This window comes from Lytechinus pictus, chromosome 11 (genome assembly GCF_037042905.1).
Source record: "Lytechinus pictus isolate F3 Inbred chromosome 11, Lp3.0, whole genome shotgun sequence".
Taxonomy (NCBI): Eukaryota; Metazoa; Echinodermata; class Echinoidea; order Temnopleuroida; family Toxopneustidae; genus Lytechinus; species Lytechinus pictus.
In genome coordinates this window covers 31564751-31592051 of record NC_087255.1, presented here as the reverse complement: position 1 = coordinate 31592051, position 27301 = coordinate 31564751, and the positions used below count along the sequence as shown (strand labels likewise).

The following is a 27301-nucleotide window of genomic DNA, read 5'->3' as shown; positions in this document are numbered from 1 at the left end:
TAAACAAACAGTGAGAGAGGGAGAATTTCATCAATATTTCTCCCCATACTGGTGGCTGTTTCATAAAGATGTAAGTTAAGAGCGACTTTAAGAACGACTGGTGAACCTCTCTTACACGCTAAACAATCGCTAATGGTGTATACCATTTGCCAAAAGAAAGGATCACCAGTCGTTCTTAAAGTCACTCTTATCTTATGAACAACTTTATGAAACACGCACCTGGTCTGGATTCTTGTGTGACCTAGAGTTCCTTAGATTAATTGAATATCATAAAGAACTTATACAGATGAGTTTGTAAACCTATGTTTGCCTGTAGGTAAATCAGTGTAGATCATGTTTCCTTGATTGAATTATAGGGATATTATAAAGTTACATGGGTCTAGTCTTCTCCTTTTTCATACTTTACTTTTTTTCTTCTTCTTATTCACCCTCTTCACCTTTCTCTTGTTTTGTGTTGTTCTTATTTACTGTTTCATTACTTGACAATTCATAGAATTAGTTGTCCTTGTGGCACCACCCCTGTTATTAGAGCACAGACAAATTAAAGTGCGAGTATCAGAAAAGAAACTGAAGATTTTATTTTTATTTATCGCATTGTTTGTTTGACTCGAGTCACTATCAACAAAACTCGACGGTGGATCATCACCATGCATACGGTGGAATATTTTTCAATTTTTGTTTATTCGAGACCTCGACCGCCACCGTAAAAGAAAAAAATATAGCGAAGCGGAAGTTTCGGAATATGTGAACTTGGGTCTTCGGGTAAGTTTTGCTTTGGTTTTACACTAACCGTGGTACACAAGTATGCAAAATTTTATTCAATTTCTTGATCAGAATTGTTTTGAAGTTGTTTCACGAATATAAAGTGTTACCCGTTTACAAGCTTGTCAAGTGGAGTTTAGCCTTTTCGCCTTGCGCACTGGGTGGGTCTTTAATTTATCTGGACAACTAGCAACTCGGCCTCCGAGTTAGAGAGAATGGACTGCTGCTGGCTGCTGCCCCGGGGGTTTCGGGGACGTCGTCGTTAACTGAACCGCTAGTGTTTTTTTGAGCTAGTACTCATGCAGGGAACACCAATTCTTTTTTTTTTCAATTGTGTGTGTGTTAGTTGCATGTTTAGGACACGCCGTGAATAAATCTTATTCTTTACATTAATTACAAGTAGAGGGCTAGTCTATAAGTAGGCCTATAATTAGACCAAAAGCTTCGGTCTCTGTTATGTTGGTTGTTCAGCTGAACTCCGTTGGCTTCACTCACCAAATACAGAGACCGAAGTTCTAGCGCGATCTGTACAGGGGACTCAATGGCCATATGTTTATGTACTTAAGATCGGATAAAACGGGGAAGTGAATTTGCGCGACAGCCGAGGTAAGTCACTGTCTTTGTTCCTTTTAACTTGATTTTTCTCCGTTTTTTGGCAATTGATGCCAAGAGGGAATATTAATTTGCATTTTGGTCGCGTGAATTTTCAAAATTTTTACTCATTAAAGACAAAAATTGAAGAGCCCCGACGGGGGGATTTTGCATTGCAAGTCCCCTAATGGTGGCTGCACGCTAGCGAGCCGTCTGTGTATGAGGAGAAATTAAAAAATAAAAAAAAATGTTAAAAAACTCCTCGAAACAGACGGCTGCCAGCTGTCTAGCCTATAATATAATAGCCTTATCCTGACTCGGGATATTCAGTGAATTTGAAAATTGTCACCTGGCCTGGCTCGCCACTGCACGTTGTTGTGACGCTTGACTTGTCAAACGCTTGACATGTTAGTATACTAATTACTAACCTAGCACTAGTCTAGTGTGAGTGTTTATGATATTTATTTATTGATAACATGACAAAAATGGGAGTAACTTTAGTCTTTACAATCCAATGCAATGTCGTAATCGAATATGAGAGCATGTAGTGTTAGAATTAGGCATCAAAATGAAGTTCAGTTCATGACATTTATGATTGGATTCTAAGGGTAAGCCCAAAAAAGTGTGCATGTGTTCATACTATGTTTTAGCTGTGAAGTGTGTATAATCAACTATAGAATTATGCAATAAAAAATTTCCGGAAGAATAAAGAAAGCACAAAATAAAAAATAAAAACCTAGAATATTTCTTCACTGAACATTTTCACAAAAGTGTGCAAGAAATCCTTCAATTTCACTTTAGAAAATGCTAAAGCATCCTCACCCCCATGACAAGCTCAGTTGCTTCTCTCCCTCACTTTTAAGTGAGGTGATGTGGATATGCCTGTAGAATATTTAAAGAAATAAAGTTTATGTTGGAGACTCTTACTTGATACTTGATGCGATAATTCCTCTTGCAGCTCCAAAAAGCTAAACTGGAATGAACTTTGCAATATGTCGTGAAAGATTGGTGTCATAGTGAAGATCTCTATTTTACAATAAAAGGAGAGTGCGATGTGCAAGTAAAAAAAAACCTGGATACATCTTAAAGAACAAGAGATCCGGTTGGAGGCTGCAGATTTCTAATGATGGGAAGTGCAGCCTCTTTGAATGCTGGTAGACCTGTTTTGTATACAACTTCGCCAGGCAGGTGGTTCCATATTCTGATTGTCCTTGGGAAGAAGGAGTATTTGAAGGAATCAATTGACGATTTTGGCACAGCAAATTTCAGTGTATGGTCCTTCCTTGCAAGATATGTTGCCGGAGTGACTATAGCTGGCATTGGCATGTTGACCAGTCTGTAGTGAATCTTGAAAAGAAGAGAGCATTGGTCCAGGAGTCGCCGATGATGTAGCGTGTCCCATCCGTGAGCAGACAACAGGTGTGAGGATGACGTAGACCACCTGTAGTCATGGGCAACAAACCGAGCTGCTGTCCTTTGCACTTGCTCAAGGTTTCTGATGGCAGTCAAGGTGTAGGGATTCCATGCCTCTGAGGCGTATTCAAGCTGGGGTCGAACCAGGGCTGTGTAAGCTCTCGACTTCACTTCTCTTGAGCATGGCGAAAGAGTTCGGCCGATAAGTCCTAGGGCCTTGCTGGCTTTTTGCCTGATATTTTGGCAATGTGTATTCCAGCGAAGATCTGGTGTTACAGTTACTCCCAGGTACTTATACTCCGAGACTCTTGGGACAATATCATCCTGGATGTGATATTGGTAGATCCTTGGACTGCGTTTCCGAGTAAAAGACATCACACCACATTTTCTAACGTTAAAGTGCATGAGCCAAGTTGATGACCATGAAGTTAAAGTATGAAGGTCCTGTTGCAAAGCATTATAGTCAGAGTCTGATGAAATTTCACGAAAGATTACACAATCATCAGCAAAGAGACGTATGGATGATGAAATGTCATCTTTAATGTCATTGATATAGAGTAGGAAGAGAGTAGGGCCGATAACTGAACCCTGCGGTACTCCTGATGAGACCTCCTTCCATGATGATTGACTCCCATCAACAACGGCTGACTGTGACCTTCCAATAAAAAAAGCACGGATCCAGTTGAGAGAATCCCCAGAAATGCCATAATATTGTAGTTTGATGGAAAGACGCTCATGCGGTACTCTGTCGAAGGCTTTCTGGAAATCCAGAAATACAGCATCAGACTGACTACGACTTTGAAGTGTTTGAGACCACTCATGGACCACCGAGGTAAGTTGTGTTACAGTTGATAACCCTTGTCGAAAACCGTGTTGTGCATCGGCAAGAATGTTATTTACTGCAATGTGCTTTGAGATGTGACTCAGAACGATATGTTCCATGATTTTGCAGGAGATACAAGTCAAGGAAATTGGCCTGTAGTTGGATGGGTCACTTTTGTCCCCTGACTTATGGATCGACGTTACAAAAGCTTGTCTCCGTTGGGATGGAACCACACCATTATCATAACTTTGTTGAAAGAGGAAGGCTAATGGTGGTGCAATTTCATGAGCCACAAGCTTGAGCAGTCTTGGTGGAATCTCATCAGGCCCACTTGCCTTTGAAGGGTTTAGCTGTAAGAGTTGCTTTTCAACACCAGATATATGAATATACAGCTGTCCTATGGCTGGATATGGAGAGGGACCTTTCTGAGGCATTGAGTGGACATCTTCTTGGGTAAAAACTTATTGTTTGGTGAGAAAAAAAACATTTAATTTTAATACAGTCCAAACATGAACTATTTAAAGACATAATTTGCAAAGGTTCGTAAGAGGTGTTGGACTGTTTGAAAGAAAAAAATTTGGAAAAGAAAGGGGGAAAGGGAAAATAAAAGTAAGAAGGAAGAGGGAATGAAGGATAAAAGAAAGGAATCAAGTCAACCGTGAGAAACATAAATGGAGCTATTATGATGAGACAGAGAACTAGGAATTAAGAATGAATGTAAAGAGGGAATCAAAATTCAAAGAAGAAAGGGGAAAGAGCAATGTAAAATGAGACAGAAAGAGAGAGAGAAAAACAGACAAATGATAGATCACTGATATGCCTACATGTGCTTAAAATGAAAATGTCTAGATTCACCTGTTAAAGAAACAAATCATTATTTTCTTATTGATTGGTGGCATTGACACTGGGCTCCAATGACAAATCTCTCCCATTTCATAAGTTAGGAATGCCATGACAGGTTGTGATCTTTGACCGAGTTCCTGTATGCTAAGTCTGTGTTGCTCTATTTTCTGTTGGGCCAAGGATATTTATAACCAAATGGCAGCTCTGGGGGAGTAGAAGCTGTAACTGTTTACTGTTGATCTTGGGTTCACAAATACCAGTTGTCTGGGTCATCTCATTATTTGGTTAATATGTTATATGTTGATATTCTAGTTGGTTGTGGAGATGAGCAGTTTCCTTCACTGATTTGACTCAACATGCTTTCTTGTTTCACTCCAGGTTTAAATATGATTTAATTTTTTTTTGGGGAAGAATTTAAACTTTTTAGTTTTTTTATATTTTTGTTCAGATTGCTTGCCAATGGAATAATTGGAGGTTTTAATGTGTGTTAATAGTTATAGTTTGTTGTACATTTATTCCAGGCACAATCTTCTGAAGACTGAAAAGAGCTTAAGAATATCTCTAAAATCGAATATCAGCACATACACACAAGGTCTATTGATCACTCAAAACTTTTTTAATTAAAGACAATATAAAAATTCACAACCCATTATGATCACTTGTAATGTTTGGCATGGCAAGCAGATTTTTGTATTCCCGGACGGTATGTCGAATCAAAGTCCCCTCAGTCTTTTTCTTTTTTATCATAATTATATGGTGCTATAATTTCTTTTGTAATCTAGTATCAAGTTTGAGCTGAAACAAACTTGAAATGGACAAAGAAGGAGAGGAAATTCCAGCTGTACCTGAAGAAAATGTTGCTGTTTACGATGGGAATACAGAATGCAGCGATCCTGGTAGTAGAGAGGGACATAAACCAGATAACGGATCTGAGGTTGTGTAAGTATTTCTTTCCTTCAATTATCATTGGTGCTTGTGTATTAGTGTATTTACCCCAATACACTTACAGCCTACTTGGAGGAAAGATCTGCAGGTTATCCAATTAAGTCTTAGCTCCCTGGTTCAAGTAGTGCTATACTAAGCAAAATCATAATGATGTGCTAAAAAGTAAATTTGCCTTAATTGAATCTTTTTGGACCACAGAACTCTGTTTGACTTGGAAGAAATTTGACTAAGTAGATATTATCAACAACATACAGGTAACTCTGCCTAAGTCGACCTTCCATCAGTCAAATAATCACCTAAGTCAAAGCAATTTAGGCCCGCAACACAAAGCTTAGCAATGATCGTAGAACATTTTTCTATGATTGATTGCATTGACTACAATGTACAATTCATCGTGAAAATCAAGCGTATTATTAATTGCTAACCTTTGTGTTACGGGACCCAGGTCTGAAAAAATCACCTCAAATTGGGTGAAGATCGTTTCGTGGAAGGTCAGCTTACCGGTATCTGAGTTTACCTGTAAATGCGACATTAACCTATTGATACTGATTCCTTTGTACAGGAACCACCCAGTAGTGCCGTTACTCTCTGTTCAAGCTTGTCCGCATTCTTTTTCTAGGGTCGATCAAGCCAGTAGCAGCGGCCTGCAACCAGATAACGATGAAGGCCAGACTGGACCAGCCCCACCCAAGAGAACAACTAGCCAGACTGAATTCAGATCCAGAGGCCCATCAGAGACAGAGGCAGGGATCACCGATGAAGATGGTGGTATCAATATTGTCAAACGACCTAGGTTACCATCGGTCAATTGTCCAGAGAAAATTGTAAGTAACTAGCAGGGATGGTAGTGAGTTTTTGAACTTTGCTGTTGGTGTAAATAGCTTTCAATGGGCCGCTAACCTTATTTATACATGTAGAGCTCAGGATCAAATATTCAGAGGCAAATCAGTTCCACAATATATGGTCATCTTGTAGCAAATATTTATTTTCTGAGCACATTGTAATGATAAACAATATCAGATTTGTATGCAGGAGAAAGGAACTGAAAGGACTCGTTAAGAAATCTTTCAAGAATGTGATTTAATTGAAAAATGGTGCTACATAACTTTTTAGAAGCACTTGCCCAGTCGGGCAAGTAAATTTTCAAATAGTTGGAATATACTTGCCCAAAAATCTATTTCACTTGCCTGAAAAAATCCTTGAAGTTTTACCTCTTCAAAAGAAAATTTTGCGGTTTTATAAACCATTAACCTTTTTCTCTCTTTTGACATGTACTGATCTACCTGCCATGACCAAAATTAGGGTCGATATCATATCATATCGACCTTAATTTTGGTCATTCTACTGTGAGAATATTGCTTGCCCAATTCGGGCAAGTAGTTTTGGTCTTTACTTCAAAACGCTTGCCCGACTCTAACTTTTACTTGCCCTGGGCACTCGGGCAAGTGCTTATGTAGCACCTTGTACTGTATATATTTTTCATTTTTGTCATAGATTATCTGCTTAGACCTGGCCAGTGAGGTGAATAGAGTACCTTTCCTGCAAAGAGATGGGTGAGTCATTCAGGGTCCTGTCACGTAAAGCATTGTGAAATTCCATCTTATAATCAGATACACCCCTGTCACTTAAAGCATTGTGAAATTCCATCTTATGATCAGATACACCCCTGTCACTTAAAGCATTGTGAAATTCCATCTTATAATCAGATACACCCCTGTCACGTAAAGCATTGTGAAATTCCATCTTATAATCAGATACACACCTGTCACTTAAAAGCATTGTGAGATTCCATCTTATAATCAGATACACCCCTGTCACGTAAAGCATTGTGAAATTCCATCTTATAATCAGATACACCCCTGTCACTTAAAGCATTGTGAGATTCCATCTTATAATCAGATACACCCCTGTCACTTAAAGCATTGTGAAATTCCATCTTTTAATCAGATACACCCCTGTCACTTAAAAGCATTGTGAAATTCCATCTTTTAATCAGATACACCTCTGTTACTTAAAGCATTGTGAAATTCCATCTTTTAATCAGATACACTTTGTGTTAATATTGAGGTTCTCCTTTCAAGGTATCGTAAACTGCAAGCTTGTGAAAAGTGGAAAATTACCAAACCTCGAACTCCTGGGACTTAGTAGTTTAGACACGGGTGTTTAAATTTGGAAGATTTGGAAAATTTGGCCAGCTGTTAGTATAGCAGGCAAGGAAATATGAATTATTTCCTAGGGCAATATTTGAATGGGGGCAAATTCTTTCATTTCAAGGGCTACTTTTTCACAAGAAGCTATGATGTGGTAAATGTAAATGTTGATTTTCTAAAATGTTCTTTAATACTGTTTATAGGAGAGATTGTTTCCCCCAAATATGATAAATTTTAGGGGTGATTCTGGCCATGATGAGGGAGAAAATTGCTCATTATTTACTGTTTGTCAATTAATTTCCAGGTGATTATAAACCTGAAGTCAGCAGACAGAATGTAACATAATTCCTTCTTTTTTTACAGGACTAAACACCTACCCATAGAGTTGGTGAAAAGAGCATTGAGTATCTTTATAAGAACTAAGAGTAGCATTAACCCAAGACACCAGTTTGCATTAGTGGTGCTCCAGGAAAGTGCTGTGTGGGTAAGTGAATTCAATATGCCCCTTACCAACAACATTTTTAGGGGTAAATGCATCAGCAAATAGTTGGATTAAATGAATCCAAGTGTGTTCGATCATTGAAAAATGATCATAGGAAATTAGTTATTGATTGTAAACCTTTGACGAAGTCCTAGACGCCGTAACACAAATGTTAGCGATTAATCGCTAAATGAAATTACCAATCAAGATCCTTGTTGCATGTGCATTTTGCTAAATAGACTGACTATGAACCAATCAGAACTATTCTTTGAAATTAGCGATCAATTGCTAACCTTTGTGTTACGGGACCCAGGACTCGTATTTGAGAACTGTGACAATGGTAAAGAAAAATTAACCATAGTTCTATAGTTTTATCATCATTATTACATAATTATTATTTTGTTGTAATCATTATTATCATCATCTTCATCATCATCCTCATCTTCATCATCACCATCATCATAGTTACCATCGTCAATATCATCATCAATGTCATCTTCATCGTCATCTTCATCATCAACATCATTATCATCGCCATCATCATCATCGTAGTCACCATTGTCAATATCATCATCACCATCTTCAACACCATCACCTTCATCACCATTATCTTCATTATCACTATTATAATACTATTATTCTTTCTGATTTTTAAAGCTGCAAGACTTTACTTCTGATGTGGAGGAGTTTCTCAATGTAATGTTTGATCTGACCAGTGAGACACAGGATTGCGAGTCATGTGACCTTACATCACTCTTTGAAACCATGTAAGTAAAGCGTCAGGATTGAACATAATACCCTAACAAGGCCGGTCTTATAATTCATAGGATGGTTCTGCTGACTGCAGAATTGCCCTGAAAATCATGTTGCCTCTGTTATTATCTAAAAATTTCAACTTTTGTTATCATTTTAAAGCCAAGTGAGCAATCTTTCATGAGGAAGAGTCCTAAAATTCATGCTAAATTAACATATTTATACTTTGGTTGTAGATCCAGGAAGTTCTGATAGAGTATGAGCAAGCCCTCATTATGAAATGTTGAAAGTCAGATGGAAACAGTGTCAGGGCCATGGATGGGGAGGTGACGATTTTACCTGATAATGTGATAAGAATATACATGAATAGTAACATTATGTTATATTGATTGAGAACACAGGGAATGCTGTAGATATCTAATTCTCCAAGAAAGCTAATTTCATGAAAAAATTCTTCTCCATACGTCATAGTGTATTCCTTTATTTTTAATAGTTTTCTGTTTTCGGATATAACCATTTTAACCATGCATTTCATATCAATGTACTTCACTTACATTGCCAAAATGCCATTTTTCCTCTGTGGTAATTGTCAAATTCTGAGTAGGATAAACTTCCAGGTTATATTTCCTTGTTTCTGACAGCGCAAATAAAGTAGATCTACCAGTGATTGATGATATTGAAGTCTTGCCTCCTCCATACGTCATTAGAACTCTGTTTTTCTATGGAAGGTCAGCTCTCATTCCAGAGTTTATCAGCGGTCGAGAAGTGAGTACCAGATAACATATTTATAATTGTTTGGCTGAAACTATTTCTTAAAGCCTTTAAAAAACCTTGGCAATTCAATGTAACCGCTTTATTAAGAAAATAGTTTTGAAAAATATCACTAAAAACCCCTTTAAAATTGTCTTAATATTTCCCTAGTTCATATCATGCTATTTAATTTTAATTGGAAGAGTGTTAGGTTAGATTTTGGCTTGATACTGTATCAGATAGATTTAAAATTTCTCCATAGATGAATTGCAATCCATATGTCTCTCCTTATCTTATGGCTTGTATTTGATCTATTTATTTTCATTGATATTGCCAAATAAAATTGTGATAATCCATTAGTCCATATTGATGTTTTATGTTATCATTTTCTCTCCCTTATATAGGCTCAAGTAGCCCTATCAAATTCACCATATTTCTTCTTTGATGTCTTCTATCTCCACGAATCACCATCGGAAGAAAACTATTGCAAGGTATGTGAGACAGAATGATTTTAAAGGGGATTGTAATAGATAAAAGCAGAAGAAAAAAATAAAGAAAATATTGGTGAAGGTTCGTCAAAAATCTTTCAAAGAATTAAAGAGTTATGAATTTTCAAAATTTGAATTTGTGATATCATATGCGAGTAGCAGCCCCATGTGACATGTAATATAAATTCTCTAAATTCTCATTTTTTAATGGTTCATGATAGTACTTCAAAATTAAGGATTGAAGATTTTTCAGTTATGACATTCTTTTGCCTCGAGAGAGTTTTCTTCAGGAATCAGGAGTCTGTTTTTCATACAATATGAAGTTGCTAAAATAAAGCTTTTTATGAGCTACCCTCATATTTATACATTTATGAATTTTGAGATGTGGTTTAACAGTCCAACAACGAATTTCATCCCTTTTTACTACCGGTATTCATCTTTATTTTTTTGTCTTGTATGCCCATGCAGGACATCTATGATGTTTTCCTAGACCTTGACAAGAACAATACGTCATACATCCATGAGGTTGGACGGATGATACCACACCTTTACAACAAAATGGCTTCATTAGTGGCTCATCCATTACAGAGACCTGAACAAGTGTTTGCTTCATACTCGCTGGAGATAGAACAATGAGGACATTCCAATGAAGGAATGACAAATTGGAATCTTGAGGAATCGTTCATTGGCTATGATCATCCACTATATGACAATGACAATATTCCAAAGATGAGTTAAAACATGAACAATTGTTTGCCTCATACTTGCTAGACAAAACAGTGAGAACATTCCAATGAGGAGTGGACAACGTGTAATCTTCGGGATCAGTTCTTCATTAGTGGCGCACCAGTGCAGAGACCTGAACTAGTGTTTGCTTCATACTCGCTGGAGATAGAACAATGAGGACATTCCAATGAGGAGTTAACAACATGGAATCTTGAGGAACTGTTCATTGCCTTTGATCATCCACAGAAATTGTTAACCTTTACTGTTCGCCTTTGCAAGATAGCTTCATTGGTGATTCATCTATTATACAGACCTGAAGAGGGGTTGTTAGTGTTGGATCATCTATCTGAATAAGTTATAAGGTGATCATTGTATGTATCCTGGATCTGGAACAGAGGCAGGTCATTCTTTTATTTGAGGATTGTACCCATTTCTTTTGTCACTGATCTCCAGAAGAAGTCATTTCAAGTCAGTCTGATATTTTCAGTACATAGTACAGTCATCCAGTTTACATCTGGGTTAATACTGGAAAAAGACATATTAGCATCTTGCCAAAAGATAATACTACTGCAGTGTGATTGAAGCCTTTTTTTATTATGTTCACAATCCGGCAACTCACCTACTGATACAGCACATCCTTCAGTGATTTCCTACCTTATTGGCATATACTGTCAAGGTATTGTTACAAATCACAAAGTACTGTTTTTCACTTTTCTAGTGAAAGCAGGATCAGTGTTTTTATGTGTCCCATGATCTGTTTTTATCATTGATTTTGAATACAGTACTCAATATTTCATATATTGCATCTTTAGTTTGTTTTTCATGCCTACTGTATGTGATTGGTGGAGGCATTATATTTTGCTAATACATTGCTAAATTTCAGACTCATGAAATACATACGTGTATGAGGAAACATTATTTTGAATTTCACATTATGTTTGCAGTTGATAAATAGGAACCATCGGGGGTCCGTTGCAGAAAGAGTTGCGTTTAACACAAGTCTAAAAATCAATCGCAAGTCCCAAATGCGTGCTGTTGATTGGTTGAAAATCAAGTTGCGATTTTTATGATTTTTAGAGTTGCGATTGATTGCAACTCTTTATGCAACGGGCCCCTGGTCAAACATTGTAAATTAGGGTAGCAAACAACAGCTTTCATTTCAGATAAAAGGGCGAATAGAGTTGGATAAAATTTTGACTTTTTGAAGGTGAATGTCAAAGTTACTTAAGTTACAGTATTAGACCCCTGTTACATCTGAAAGTTTCCTACCCGAGACCCGACCGAGTCCACTTGCAACCTTGACTGGATTATTGGTGGATTAGCTTCGGGAACGGACCGAGTCCGAAATGTGGTCTGTTTACATCACAGCGTTCATTCCCTCCCCTATCGGTACGGTTTCGAGCGGTATCCGATTGCTGACATCAAAGGGCGCTCTCGATCTAGGCTCTGAATAATTTGCGCGCTAATTGAAGTTGTTTACATGTGCCGATCATTTCCAGAGAGAGTCGAAACGACTCTTTACCTTAACCCCAGATTCTGGAAGAATGCTGATAATCCCAGCAGTCGTTGAAGATATGATCGACTTGAAAAGGATACATTTAAAATGCTTCCTTCTTTCCACTCAAATCAAAGACTTTATCAATCACATGTCGCATGCCACAAAACATTCGAAGAACGACGGGGCTGGGGAGGGGATAGGGCGCGCTATGACGTAATTTGACAGCTGGCGAATGGACCGAGATAGGTTAGAAAGCTTGTGTGCGTTTACATCTACAAATCGGTGGACCGGGGCCGGCCCGATACCTTCCCGAGACTACCTCTGGATGTGGTCTCGGGTAGGTTCGCTAAAAGGTGGCCCGAGGTAGGTTTGGGATGTTTACATCTGATTTCTTTCCGACCCGAGGTAGGCCCCGGGCCGGCCCGAGGTAGGGAATCTCTCAGATGTAACAGGGGTCTTAGACCTTATGCATCATGATCTCATTACTCCCTTCCCCGAAGGTTATAGTGTAGGAATATGCGTAAGCGGAGTTGTCAGAGATGCGCCAGCTGCAGAACACCAATGCACACAAGGCAATGGCACTAACCGCTTACTAGATGGCAGCACAATCACGTCAATGCATAAGGTCTATAGGCGAGGAGGATGAAGACTGTAGACATGGAGGAGCTAAATGGAGCTTTAAAAAACGGATTATGTTCATTCTTGATATGTGCGGGGAAGAGAACCTTTGCTTGGGTAGTGCCAAGGGCGGTGTCCAAAAATATTGCTGCTGTTGTTTATAGAGAAATACCGAGAGTGATCATGGTCAGAATTCTCTTTGATACATCATATGAACGAGTCATTTATTTAGACTCCCCAATGTATATTTACTTTATATATGTATGTGTTTGTTTTATATTCAATAAAATTGAATTTAAGAAAAGAAATTGATTTTTTGGCTCTTCGAACTTCATCTACATCATACAAAAACATTCCAGTTAAAAGAGCGATTTGTATCTAAGCTAGTCCTTGTTAATTACCCCCTGTAAATCAATATTGTGCTCAATACTAGACTAGGCTTTGGGAATGAATAAAGTTTATCGCACATATGAAAAAAATATATTCAGTATTCATTGTCCAAAAAAACTTGGAGGACAGTGTTTCACCAGGATTTAAGTGCGACTAAAAAATCACTTGAATTTCAGTTGCATTCTGTATAGTGCGTTTCAGAAAAAAGGTAATCCAAATCTAGAGGGATGGTATTCGAATTATATTCAATTTTGTGAAATTATTCTGCATGGATGTGAAAGAGAAACTTGTCAGCTTTCCATTGATACCCTATTCGTACAATTTGTGCCACACATGACCGAATTAAGTGATGTTGAAGACAACAGGTGCAGATACCACTTTCTCCAAGTTTTCGAAAACTTGATGAAAGGGCAGATGACGATGTGAATACTTTCATCCATGCCTGAGCGTGAAAACAATCTTGATTGGACCTTTTTCTTCCAAAGGAGTGTAAATGGGCGAAAGTAATTGCAAATGATTAACGAGGAGATTGTACCACAGTCGTTGGACTAACATTTTGAGAGGCAGGTTCGAGGAGTGTACCTGCATCTTTAGTGGATTCAGGACTAGCACTCCTGTCCTTCGATCCAACATCGTTCGAGATAGACTCAAAGAAGTTGAAAGAACTCTTTGGACATCAAGTTGTTGCCCTCAACCATGACGTAGAATGGCCACCAAGATCCCCTGATCTCGCACCCTGTGATTATTTTCTTTGGAGACACTTAAAATAAGTTATTTGTAATTCCTCCTCAAGATCTTGATGATTTGCAGGGCCGAATTCGACATGAGGTGGATGCTTTTTTTGTGCAATGATCGGGCAATGGTAAGACGAGCTGTCCAAGATATCCTTAATTCCTCCACGCTACCGGTTTTGTGTGCAAAGGAAGAGGACATGTTGAAGGTGTGGGTGAATAAGACAATTACCTTTCAATCGTTTCAGATTTTTTACCCACTTTACCAAAACTTGTCTTCAACATCAATTAATTCGGTCGTGCGTGGCGCAAATGGTACAAATAGGGTATCGATGGAAAGCTGAAAAGTTTCTCTTTCAAATCCATGCAAAGTAATTCCACAAAATTAAATATGATTCGAATATCAGCCCTCTAGATTTGGATTACCTTTTTTCTGAAACGCACTGTATAATGCATCATGGCATTGATCAGATCATGTGCACTTTGGTGTGTAATACCTCAGTCACAATTGCTCTACGACGAGTCGAAAACAAACGTTTTAACATTTTTTGTACCAGCTACATATAGGTGGTTTGAATAAAATGAATATAATGGCTGTTTTCGAACTGCCGCCATAGAGCAAATATGACCGAGGTATTAGCACAATCTTTGTAAAACGCCCCCCCCCCGAGGACTTACACTGTATGGGGAGGGGGGTATTGATACCTAAACTTTCGTTTAGACTTGAAAATTTAACGTTTATGGTTTTACTCAAACCCATTCCCCTTTAACTGTTTAATGAAGTCCAAGCTTTGTGAAAAACTTGACTTCTGTGATCAGCTCATATTATTAATCTACATGAGTCTGAAGGATGGAATGTGACCTCAAAAGAGGGGTAAATGACAGAGACAAAATATTCAGAACACCTCAAACTTTGAAATGCTGCATCATCACATACAATTTATTATGAAAACAAAGAAACATTTCATATATTTTCTCTTTTCAGACCAGAAGCCTACCCCAAAGTAGTCGCCCCATTTCACATAGAAGTTTTAACCCCAACATACTCTGTAAATTAATATAAAGATTAATTCTTCTGAATGAAATGGGGTGACTATTTTGAGAGGTTCCCAGCCTTATAAACATAAAACTATTTTTGACTGAATCAGAACAATGCAGCTTGTTCAATAGATAACCTATCTGAAGGTGGTAGACAAGATTACAACCAAAATGGGAAAAAAATGAAAAAATAAAGTGACATAAATAGAGACATGAATGCTTCTCTTGCTATCATCACCATCATATACAAAAGAAACTGAATATTGGTTGAGATCTAAAAAAAAATAATAAATTACCACGAATTACCAGAAATCATGATAATAAAATACATGAAAATCATGTATCGAATTTAGTTTGATTTTGAAAAAGTAAAAACTATTCACTAAAAAGTATGCAGTATGCCTGTGGTGAAAACATTAAATGGACACGGATAATTCTATCAAGGAAAGTCAACATTCACAGTAAAAAACTGTGGAATTGAAGAACATCGAAAAATATGAAGTGGCTGCATTAAGCAAGGTAAAGCATTCATATAATTCATTTCCTTAATGTAAAACAATACATTGTATACCAGCAAGAGTTGCAATAATCCCAATTAAAATAAAAACCATAATTTAACATCCCAACAAATGCATCAAATGGAACACTGTAAAGAAACAAGTGACTAAAATTACATGATTCATATTAATGGACACAGTGCCATGATAAAAATACAATAATAAATCATTAAGTATTGCTCTTTTAGAAAAACAAAGTTTGTAGAAATGGACTTTGACATCTTACAGTCACTTTGGTATGAATGTTTCTATCTCCCCGACATCCCATGAACCAATATTTCACACCAAAATCTGAATTTTGAAATCTGCATCAGAGAAAAAATGTCTGAGATTGTTTTTTGCCTTGGTAACAAATTATACATCCCTGCTTCACTCTCTAAGCCGGTCACAACGCAGGAAAAATATACCATCTCAAACAAAAACATTACAAAATTCACAAATCCATTTCCAGCAGCATTGACATTACATAACTATCAATACCACTCCTTCATAAAAATATGAAGATATCATTGAATTTTAGTACTTGGTACATGTGTGATAAGGAAAAAATAATTTTTTGAAATGTGATTACACACGCAGGTTGAATGGAAATGAAGTATAGTTTTCATCGCCTCAAAACAGTCTTGCCCACTCTTTGAAGTATTAAATCCCAATAACCCAGCAGATCCCAATTTTAATCATGATAACCCAGCAGATGATTTTAAGTACAGTCCAGGGGCACGTAACACAAAGCTTAGCGATTAATCATTCAGTTGATTTGTATGCTTGATTTCACATAACGATCAATGTATTCAATCATAAACATCAGCCCTACAGTCAAGCACAAAGCTTTGTGTTACCTGTCCCTGGTGTTGGTATTGATCAGATCAAGCTTCTCCCAAACAGGTTTGGGTTTAGAAACATTATACCAATCAACATCAAATGGAGCCTATCATACCACAACCCTGGTTGGGTGATGTGGATGTTCTTTCACCCCAACACCGTACTTTCAATCCCCCGATATATGAATAATAAAGTCTCTGATCCAAGGATTATTTTACAATTCATCCTTAGGAAGATCAACATCATCTTCGTCATCCTCAGGTAGCTCTTCGTCATCCTCTTCAAAATCTCCCATATCCAAATCTAAATCATCCATATCTAAATCTTCTTCTTCTTCATCTTCATCATATTCGCCTTCCTCTTCTTTCCTCTTGGCCTCTTCCTCCTCTCGTACTTTCCTTTCCTCTTCGTCTTGTTCATCTTTCATTTTCTTTTCACCTGCCTGCAATGTCAATCATAACACATTAGAGGGTTACTGGAATAACATCATGCAAATCTTTTCATGTACTACATACTTTTTTTAACTACATTTGTTAATCCCTGTACTTAAAGAATGTCCATGTTCAATAAAAACATTCAAAAGAATAATAAAATTATATCACAAATGATGGGGATGTCATGAGCAATCATCAGGATGCTGAACTGGGGTGTTTCATCAACACTTAATAGTCTGACATGTCGGATCTAAAAACTTTTCTTGATTTAAATTGTCTAAGAAGCAGTTGTCTGACTGTATTATGGAAAGACAGATTTTGTTTGTTTGAAACATGTGACAAGTCCTTTCATGAAACACCACCCTGGGCTCCAAAAAGGGCTTTGAGATGATGTGAAAATGATACCATTGCATAATCAACACCAGGGTCATGAAGGTTAGTCATTAATCATATGCTTGATTTACACGATTGAATGTACATGGTAGTCAATACAATCCATCGCAGAAAAATGATCTACAATCAAAGCTAAGCTGTGTGTTAAGGGCCCCAGGTGATGTTAACTTGTGCAGACTCTTTTCTTTTTGTTCAAGATCAGTCGTCAATTTACACACGTTTACAGCTCAGTGTGCAAAAGTGAGAAGCCGTCATCGTCAAGATTAGCTGTTCCAAAACGTATCAACAGATGAAATCAGTAAGCATTTTTCTCAGCAGGACTTGCTCAGCCCCGAAAGATGGTTTGGTTTAATGCCATTTCATCATTTCACATCTGTCACAAAATTGTTTATGTTATGTAAATTACCATATTAGCAAGTGTCGAGGTTACACAAATGAATAATGTTCACTTAATGAAAATAACCACTTACCTTTGTTTTTTCAAATAATTCTTTTGCTTGTGTCTCTGCTTCTTCAAGATCATCTGTTATAAGTACATTGTCGAAAATTGTTCCTGATTTTACCTGTGGGACAAAACAAACAATTATCAGCTCTTGACATTCTTATTTTATTATTTCCCCCAAGATCTCTCCTGTGACTCAATATTCCCCAAGATATTCCAATAGTCACCTTTTTTAGGACTTGCATCTTTTTATAAGCAGATACTTGACACCATAATATACTGTTAATAATAATCACATTTGCTTGCCTGTATACTTTGATACAAAATATCTTGATAAAAATTGTGAAGAAAAAAAAATGTGTGCACCTCAATGAACGGATGTGGTTGAGAATTATTCTACGTGAGCTATTACTCTGAGGGTGTGCCCCCCTCCCATTTTTGTTTTCAATAATTATGTGATTCATCAATATACTGACTGAAATGGACTTTTACTTCTGGTTCAAGAACAACCCACCAGGGAGGAGGATTCCTCTGTGACCATCTTTGAAGATGATATCTTTTAGGTGGTCTCCAAAGTCATTATCATAGGCCAAACCAGTTTCATAAGAGGCCCCTGGTATTTCATGAAATAAAGTTTCCTCTGAGCCAATCAGATGCAAAGATTTCAGTAGCTTATAATGATAGTAGCTTATAACAATAGATAGTAAAAATCACTACATGTATTTGTTTCATGAAATGCTTCCCAGGAGTCTTGACCTCAAGGGAGCTCTCCACTAACAGAATGTTTTATGTGGGAAACCAACTAAGGGAATAGTCTGTTACACTTTAAGGGGTACTCATGATGTTTTTGCATTAAAAAAAAAAATTCTTAGTATCGAAATTAGATATGCCAGCTGATGGAAAGGCATCAGTAGGAACTACTCACAATTCCACTTTGTTATAACTAACAATAGGACCATTCCATAATATAACCACTTTTTTGTACACCGACCCTCACACTTTGAACTAGTAGGGCAATTCCATAAAATAATCACTTTACTTTTTGTAAACCTGACCCTCTATATCTCCTCTTATGAATTGCTCAAGCCCAGAAAGGTCCCACCTACGAGGGGTCGGAGGTCAACATTTTGAGGGCATTGCTCAATATCAAAACGAAGCCTGGCTGAATGAATGCATTGAACTGTTTGGATAGATACGTCTTCATTTTGTCTACTTACCTGCCATAAATCAAAACCAATAGCACCAAAGCTTTCATAGCTGTAAAGGTTTTCATCTGCTTCATATTCAGGGTTCTCAATCTCGGGATGTACCCATTTTCCTTTGTAGTTGGGGTTGTCAATTTTCTTGGGTGACCATTCTCCCTGAAATAGGAAAAAAAAAAATTGTTATAATAATCAAGAATAGGTCAAAATACATCAAGGATTGAAAAGCAGAAGGATGTTACCAACTTATGAGCCAATATTTGGAGAGTTTGGATAGCTGCAGAAGGGGATAGCTCTTAACCCCGAAAAGACTCATGAAGCCAGTTAACCTGGACCCATCTCACAGCCGGGATCTCGGTCGCCGATCTTGCGAGCACCACAAAAAATTGAACAGTGGTGGTGTGCAATGTAATCTACAAGGCTGTATGGTTAATTATTCCAGAAATGATAAAGAATTTACATGTGAATTAATTATGCTAATTTATGCATTAAAAAACATGGCATAAATTCAACAATTAAATTCCATGATATACCGTCCAGCCCCAATACATGAGAGCAACACCAGCACAACTATATTTCTATGAAAAATCAGGTATAAAAATGTTACAATCCATTGTAAATATCATGCATTATATCTTTATCAGGGGGTGAGTGGTCACAAATAAAAAGATCTGTAAAAAGCAGAAGAGTGTTGAAAAAGTCTGAAATAGAAAGAGCTCCCATACTTTTTGTACAGAGGAAGGCCAAAAATAAGCTGAAATTAAGCTGAAAATCAAAACAAAAAAATCTGAAATCAGATAAAAATCTGAACTCTCACACCCCTGCTTTATGTACACCCTATGGAGGGTATTAGGCATGCCTTGAGAGAGGTAATACTGACCTGGTAATCTGGATTGTTAATCATTGGTGGTTCCCATTCTCCATCCATCTCATCATCCCAATCTTCTGGCTTCTGGGCATCAGGGTCAGCAATGAATTCTGGCTTTTCCCAATCCTATGCAAGCAGAAAGCAATATATTGGTTATTTGTATAAAATACAATGAATTCCAGCTTGTCCCAATCCTACCGAGGTAAATATATTTGTTTTTTATTTATTCTTTTTTTTTTTGGGGGGGGGTCTTGCCTTGCTGCCATCTTTCAGTCAAAAGTTTATAGGGGAAATGTTGCTGTTGTGGCAAAACTTTAAAGGGAGTAAATAACTTTGTAGACTTTTGCAAAAATCTGAGCTGTGCTGCTCTACATGCTGTCCATGCATGCATTAATGTTTCAAGAGGAGACCCAGAAAATTAAATTTCATAAGCATCATGCATGCTTCACAAGAAGTTGAAGAGTTACCATTTTCTCTCCATAGCCCATACATGGAGACCATGGAGACCTTCAGAAATTATGTCAGTTGGTCTTCTTCTCAAATTGGCGAATAAAGTTAACTATTCACCTTATAAAGTATCAACAGATGAAATCAGAAAGCATTTTTCTCAGCAGGACTTGCTCAGCCCCGAAAGATGGTTTGGTTTAATGCCATTTCATCATATCACATCCGATAAAATACAAGCAACTATGTGGACGATTGTGATTTTAGTCATGATTATCACAGCAATTCAGTGACGGATCAGCTTCAAAATCTCTGGTGATCCATGTTTGACCTGAAGGTTCGGAATTACAATTACAGTATAAGCTGTAAGAGAAAAAAAACATTTTAAAATCCTGCAAGATGTTAAAGAATCCTACCTCTGGCTTTGTGTCTTCAGGATCATCAAGTTTCTCATTATCATCCCAGTCTTCTGGTTTTGTTGCATCAGGATCCTTGATCATCTTAGGTGGAAGGAAGTCCCAATCATCCTCAAGGTTACCTGACTGAGCCTTCTGGTTGTCAATACGCACCTCATAGGTATTATCTGGCTTGACAATCAGGGTGTACAGATGGGTGAATTCATCATCCTGTAAGCAAAGATGAATGACGATTAGAACTATGATTAATATTTACTTGGTCTTCAAGCAGCCAGTTTAGACAATTTACAAGGCACTCTACATACGGCACCCTGATAAGAGTATAAAAAGCTTGCTTTTCCAAAATTTGCCTCATTTTCCTGAAGACGACAGGAACATTCTTGTTGAAACATTGAACTTGGGTGGTCCTTTTCAGGACCAACACATGCCCACAAAAGAAGACATGGTGAAACCTCTATGATGATTTATTCTTCACCATGGAGACCTTCAGAAATTATGTCAGTTGGTCTTCTTCTCAAATTAGCGAATAAAGTTAACTAACACCTTATAAAGTATCAACAGATGAAATCAGAAAGCATTTTTCTCAGCAGGACTTGCTCAGCCCCGAAAGATGGTTTGGTTTAATGCCATTTCATCATATCACATCCGATAAAATACCAGAGGTAGACTGTACCCAACAGCAATGTAAATTACCATACTGATGAACAATAAGGCTATAAAAATTACATCTTTATCTTCTGACCCAATTAGTCCACTTAAGCTGATTACAGTACTTTTGAAACACATGGGGTCAATGGTGTTGGTACACACAAAAAAAAAACTTTATACACCATGGGATCTTTAAGCTGAAAACAAAATTCATATTTTCATTTTTAGCACTTTAATAAAAAAATTAACCAGGGGCCTGTAACACAATGCTTAGCAATGATCATAGAACATTTTCTACAATTGATTACATTGACTACAATGTACAATCAATCGTCAAAATCCAGCTTACGATTAATTGCTAACCTTTGTGTTACGGGACCCAGGAGTGTTTCACAAAGGTTTAAGTGTGACTAGAGTCATACTTTATCCAACTCATAACCTCAGTTATGACTACGCAGCTATGTACATTCTCTGTGCATGATCTGTACTAACGAGTTTATGTGTATATACCACACACCTGGGAATTAAAGTGTGATTTATATGGTCACATTTAAATCTTTGCGAAACACCACCCAGATGAATGTCTGATCATTTACCTTGCATCGAATATCCTTCTTAATAAGAAGATTTTTGCCCTTGTAGCTGAAGATGACATGAACCTTCTTGGTACCAGGTCCACAGATGTCAGGTCCTGTTTAATCAAAATCAAGAGATACATTCAATTAATTCATTCACTTTCCACATAAAAACACATCATGAAACTTCAAAATTCAATTGTTAAACATTAGTCATCATTAAAAACCAGATGCTTGACAAGGATAACCACGCATGCTAACAGATGGTAAGGATGCAGTAATGTTCTCTTATAACTCACTGCACATTAATGAGAACATCTTTGAGGAAAGTCACATTTGTTTCATTTATCTATGCAGTAAAAACAAATTGTGGTTTGAAACATAGTATTATGTGAAGAGTAGGTGCATTGTTCTAAACATTAATTAAGGAATTTTGTGTACTGCTCCATCCTTGAAATGCCCAGTAATTATTTTAGCAGCTGGGGAGTCAAGACATAGTAAAATTTCTGAATTCAACATTATTACCAACCAACTTCAACCAAACAATCTAGAAAATGAACATCATTGAGAATATACATGTGTAGCAGAAGAGGAAATGAGAGATAACCAAGGCCTAACCAACCTCCATCATTTCCACAACACTAACTGGGAATTAAATAATGGAATCCATGAGGAAGAATGAATTGTTCAGAAATAAATGACATTGCTTCTTTTGTCAGTTACCTAATATTTTTCTACAATTTGGTTTGACGCATTGCTTTTACGTTATTTCTCTCTGCGTGTTCCTCATGAACACAAGATTCAAGATTTTAAAAAAAAATTATGGGAAATGGTAAGAATGCTCTGTAGATTTTTTTTCAAAGAATCACAGAAAACATGAAAATATTAGATAACACAGCACAGTCTGATAAAAGCGAAGTCAGATTTCGCTTCCAAGTATGATTCCTGAAAAGTGGAGTTTCCTTCAACTGCACATCAAATTGATAACTGTAATCATCATAGCATACATGTATTTATTGTATTTTTTTTGTTTTTAATAAAAGTGGAGAAAAAAATAAAATGAATCGAAGAGAAATGTCCTTACCAAACATGATGTTGTAGGGAGAATCACCGTGCATATCTTTCTGTTCCAAGTCCGATGCAAAGAGTTTGACGTATCCACCACCACAATCAATCTTCTGCTCGTGCTTTACAGTGAACTGAATGACAAGATCCTTGCCCTCATTGCTGAACTCGTTCTCAAACTTTGCAGAGAGGCCATAGAACTTGGCATCCTGGCTAGTTTGGATACCTGTAAAGTTGAAGTCAAATCAAACAATACAGCATAGGATAAGATTCTTTACTTTTTGAGTGTAAAGTGATCAGGAAATTAGTTTAAAAGGAGGGGAAATATATTTTATAACAGATCTACTTTGTGTAAAATAAATAGATAGGCATGGATGGCAGCATCATATTTAGAAATCTGGAACTAGACACAAATACGTAAAATCAATATCTGACTGGTCCCAGCTAATTCAGTTCCTTCTTGTTACATTTTGTACACTCTGGCTTTTTTAAGGCCTCCCAGACCCTACCTACATTGCATGTTGCTTTCATTAAAATCTATACAATAGAACTGAAGATGTGTCAAGTACATTTTAGTTAAGAAAAGCCGATCTGAAAAAAAGATCAAGACGAAAGTCTTACCCTTATCTTTCTCAGCATCACCGTAGAATTTTCCCGCAGTCCACTTGAACTTGCCAGCATCACTGCCTTTGCTTGTGGATTCAACCCAACGAGACTCCCAATCTTCTGGAAGGTAAGAAACAAAAAAATTGTTTTGCAACTTGCATCAACTAGCAGTCCATGACTAAGCAGTTGGGAGTATAAAATGATCATTTGAAACATAGTATAGTAAGAAAGCACTGTCATCTTGTGAATATTTTTCACCGTATTGCGCAATGGCGTATGCAATGATGAACACTGCTTGCCACTGGCAACAAGAAAAGAGCAAAAACTCGCATCATGCCCAATTTGTAAACACTATTCTCTTACTAATGATAGGAGAACAACAGCAGTTACTGTAGTCTAGCATTTGATCACGGTGTGACTCAATTTCAATATTGTTGTTATAAATCAATATGAAAAGATAAGATTTAAGACCAATGCATTCACAACATATAGATTCCCTATTATACCAATATATTGGACTGAGTGATCTGCCCATTGAAACAGTGCAACTGTTTTCCATGATTAAAGCCAAGATGGTGGCAGAACCATTAAAAAATTTTCCTTGCAGTTCTGAAGTAAAACAAAACTTTTGGTTGAATTGTTAGGATTACAGAAGGTCCAGAATTCTGCCGCATGACTCGTGAAGCGTTCAGAGCTATTTGAGCATATCACTCCAGTTCTCAAGGAATTATACTGGCTGCCTGTTAGGCAAAAACTAAAATACAAAGATCTACTCTTGGTTTTATTAAGCTTCTAACAAACCACATGCCAGTGTATCAATCTTCTGGAGGTGAAGAGATAATGAAGACCTTGTCTTCAGGGAATGTTCACCAACTAAAGAAGTTTGAGTGAAGAGGTCCTTGGGCGACAGAACTGTTTATGTTGCAACCCCTCATTTATGGAATTCACTTCCAGTGAAAATCAAATCTTGCAAGTCACCAGAAGTCAGAACTCTCTTACAACAAATTAATGACTTTTTAATACCTTATGAAGTAAGCGTTTGCTTAACTCATACTGTTGTGGACTTGCTTGTTACTTTGACTTACAACTTGGTTACAGATAACTGATTGTGTAATTTTTCTTGTCAATTTGTTCAATTTCTATGTAGGGGATCTGGAAATTAGGGGATCAAATTTGCGATGCCCAGTTACGTGGTTACAAAATTACGCAACATTATGTAAGTGCATGTCAGACCCAAAATTGCTCAAAAACGTGAATTCATGTACAAATCCAATGCAAATTGTGTACTTAGCCAAAATTCATAAATGTATCACTTTTTCGACTTTTACTGATTATTTAAACTTAATTTTGTCTTGTTTATGATAAAAATTAGGTCTGCAGCAATTTCCATCGAAAAAAAAATTAAAAAAAATTGAAAAACAAAGAAAGACGTGTATAGTCAAAAGTTCATTAAACCCTACTTCAATCATCATTTAACATAGCCATATGATAGATCATTCATCATGATCATCATTCAACAACTTGAACAAGCACCAGTTTGGTTGACCGGGCCAGATCGGGGAGCAAGGAGTGGGATGGGCACCTACCGGTTCCGTAGGCGATAGCCGAACATGCAGGACCTGGCCCCAGGGGCAGGCCAGTAAGAACTTACCGTCGTCGAATCGTTCCTCAAAATATGTATCTGCATTCGTGTATGCAGCAAGCATCAAGCAAAAACATGCCAAAATTATCCTCATCTTGAAGCTATAACTTTAAACAAGTATGGAATACGTGTGCCACTGGGAAAGTACAGACAAAATCTGCACTATTTGATGGTGATTTGCAACCCTACGAGATGTTGTGGTGGTAGACGTACACGTGAAGTCTGCAGCCAAATGTCGAGCTGTGATTGGTCAACTAAGAAGGAGGGTCAAGTATTGGCCAATCACAGCGGACCACGCGGCGACGAACTTCGTGACCCAGATGCGGAAGTTACGAAGTCGTTTCTTCAATCCAATGAAATCGCTACAGCAAAAAATCATTGAGAAAGATGCTGCGTACATGTGGCAAACTTATGAATATAATTTGACAAGATTACTAGTATAGTATCTGCCCTTGTTTTCTTAGAGCAATATATTTGTTAACACTATATTCTACCATAATTATCGTAGTTTCCTTTGTTTTAATATTAATATTAAACATGTATGATAGCACATATTTTTCGGTATAGAGGGGTCTAAATAATGTCATGTTTTATGTAACGTTATTTGTTATGGACTCAAAAATTCGCTGTACTCTGGAGTTTGTTTGTTTTTGTTTTTAGGAGGAGCTTTTTTCAAGAATTTTCTGATTTTTTTTTATTCCTCCTAGTATATATGGAGGGAGTGGATGCCTCGCGGGATGCCTCGAAGCCAGTCTCAGCGAGATATACGCCCTTCTTTTGACCTTTGGACATATTGATTATAGGTGATGAATTTCATCATCTATTATGATATGCCCGTTTTTCAGTAAGGAATGAAGCCAAGAAAACTGATTCACAGATCAGTTGAATAAGCTATTTACTATAGAGAAAAATTGCCTTCTGAAAAAATGCCCGATTTGTGATTATGCTTCACTTCGCATGCACACAAACCCATGCATGCAAGCAGAAGGGATGCATATTTGGACAAAACAACAACTTTAGGAGTGCTGTTACCCGAAGACATGGGTGTCGATCCCATGGGGATAGAGGGTTATATAATAAAAATTATTATAATAATGATAATGATAATAATAGGCCTAATAATAAAATAACAATAGTATCATGATGATTGCTGCAGGGACTTGGGAACGATTTTTTCAGTGGGGGTGCTGAAATCTCTCCTCAAAGGTGAGGGGGGGGCAGACACAATTGAGTTTTCCATAATTACACACACATATATACATATATATATATATATATATATATATATATGTATATATATACATAAATATGACAGTCACTTCTTAGCTTTCTTCTTATAAAAGAACATAAATATATAATTAGACAATTTGAGCGCGACGCGCGAGCTATTTTTTGTGGAAATTTCATGTATTTTGTCCTGAAAATTGAACATTTTGAGCAATGTTTGTGGTCCAAGATGCGTATGTAACAAATAATCATTGTGAGCGCGATCAGCGCGAACAGATATTTTTTATATACGCTCTGGCCTGATCGAAAGGGACGTGTTATGGACTGTTTTGCAGTTACCCATGAAGACGCGTACATATATCAACAATCAAATAATGCGAGCGCGAAGTGCGAGCTTGAAAATTTGACATTCTGACCTAAATACTGGACATTCTAAGCACGTTTTGTAAATACGAACAGGTGATAGGTATATAACTATACAATTGATGCGAGCGCGAAGCGCGAGCGGAAACAAAATTGAGATTTCAGCCAAAAAAAACCGAGAGATTTGAAGCACTTTTCTAATCATAATGAGGATAGGTATAAAACTATACAATTGATGCGAGCGCGAAGCGCAAGCGGAAATAAAAAATTTGGGGGTGCTTCACCCCCAGCACCCCCACTTCGAAAAAGAAAACAGAAAAAGACTGAAATTTGATTTTTATTGTCTGACTTGCAATTTGTGTATACAATACACGGGCGGTCGGGCGCGCGCTCACTTGATTCGACATAAAACCTGGAAGTTTCAAGTCCAACCACCCCCATGTCCCTCCCTGCTATTGAAGAGTGTGTATGGTTATCACGTATTGCGCGCGACCACGTCTGTATCGGAGTGCTGCCCCGCTGGAGCTTGATTGAGTCGCGTTATAAGAGGGATGTTATTGGAATATGTGAAAGACTATATGTAAATGATTTGCGATT

At 37.3% G+C, this 27301-nt stretch overlaps 2 protein-coding genes across 5 annotated transcripts; one reads left to right on the top strand and one right to left on the bottom strand.

The window, feature by feature from the left end:
- The first annotated feature begins 481 nt into the window (after window positions 1–481).
- On the top strand, window positions 482–13149 carry LOC129271186 (BRISC and BRCA1-A complex member 1-like). 4 transcript variants are annotated; one of them, XR_010295038.1, is made up of 10 exons: window positions 701–762; window positions 5215–5371; window positions 5997–6201; window positions 6872–6930; window positions 7891–8011; window positions 8666–8775; window positions 9403–9526; window positions 9916–10002; window positions 10468–11896; window positions 12676–13149. XR_010295038.1 is itself a non-coding variant. In XM_054908558.2 (9 exons), exons 2-9 carry the CDS (start codon window positions 5244–5246, stop codon window positions 10633–10635), a joined length of 1002 nt encoding a protein of 333 aa, XP_054764533.1. In that variant the 5' UTR covers window positions 482–762; window positions 5215–5243; the 3' UTR covers window positions 10636–13149. The 4 variants fall into 4 exon arrangements, 3 of the variants coding, with proteins under 3 accessions (XP_054764533.1, XP_063962423.1, XP_063962424.1); XM_054908558.2 differs by having other exon boundaries at window positions 482–762; window positions 10468–13149; XM_064106353.1 differs by having other exon boundaries at window positions 761–802; window positions 10468–13149.
- Window positions 13150–14881: 1732 nt separating this feature from the next.
- On the bottom strand, window positions 14882–25383 carry LOC129271184 (calreticulin-like). The gene is made up of 9 exons (XM_054908557.2): window positions 25124–25383; window positions 23488–23592; window positions 22886–23092; window positions 21823–21917; window positions 20579–20788; window positions 19731–19844; window positions 18866–19009; window positions 17677–17769; window positions 14882–16821 (listed from the first exon to the last, which is right to left on the bottom strand). Exons 1-9 carry the CDS (start codon window positions 25206–25208, stop codon window positions 16594–16596), a joined length of 1281 nt encoding a protein of 426 aa, XP_054764532.2. The 5' UTR covers window positions 25209–25383; the 3' UTR covers window positions 14882–16593.
- Between the last annotated feature and the right edge of the window lie 1918 nt (window positions 25384–27301).

Excerpts from the sequence above, each read along its gene's own strand:
- LOC129271186 (XM_054908558.2), top strand. The coding sequence starts at position 5,244 with ATGGACAAAGAAGGAGAGGAAATTCCAGCTGTACCTGAAGAAAATGTT. Across the intron at positions 5,372-5,996 it reads GATAACGGATCTGAGGTTGT|GGTCGATCAAGCCAGTAGCA; the intron begins GTAAGTATTTCT and ends TTCTTTTTCTAG. Across the intron at positions 6,931-7,890 it reads CCTTTCCTGCAAAGAGATGG|GACTAAACACCTACCCATAG; the intron begins GTGAGTCATTCA and ends CTTTTTTTACAG.
- LOC129271184 (XM_054908557.2), bottom strand. The coding sequence starts at position 25,208 with ATGAGGATAATTTTGGCATGTTTTTGCTTGATGCTTGCTGCATACACG. Across the intron at positions 23,093-23,487 it reads TGATGCTGAGAAAGATAAGG|GTATCCAAACTAGCCAGGAT; the intron begins GTAAGACTTTCG and ends TCAACTTTACAG. Across the intron at positions 20,789-21,822 it reads AGAAGGATATTCGATGCAAG|GATGATGAATTCACCCATCT; the intron begins GTAAATGATCAG and ends CTTTGCTTACAG.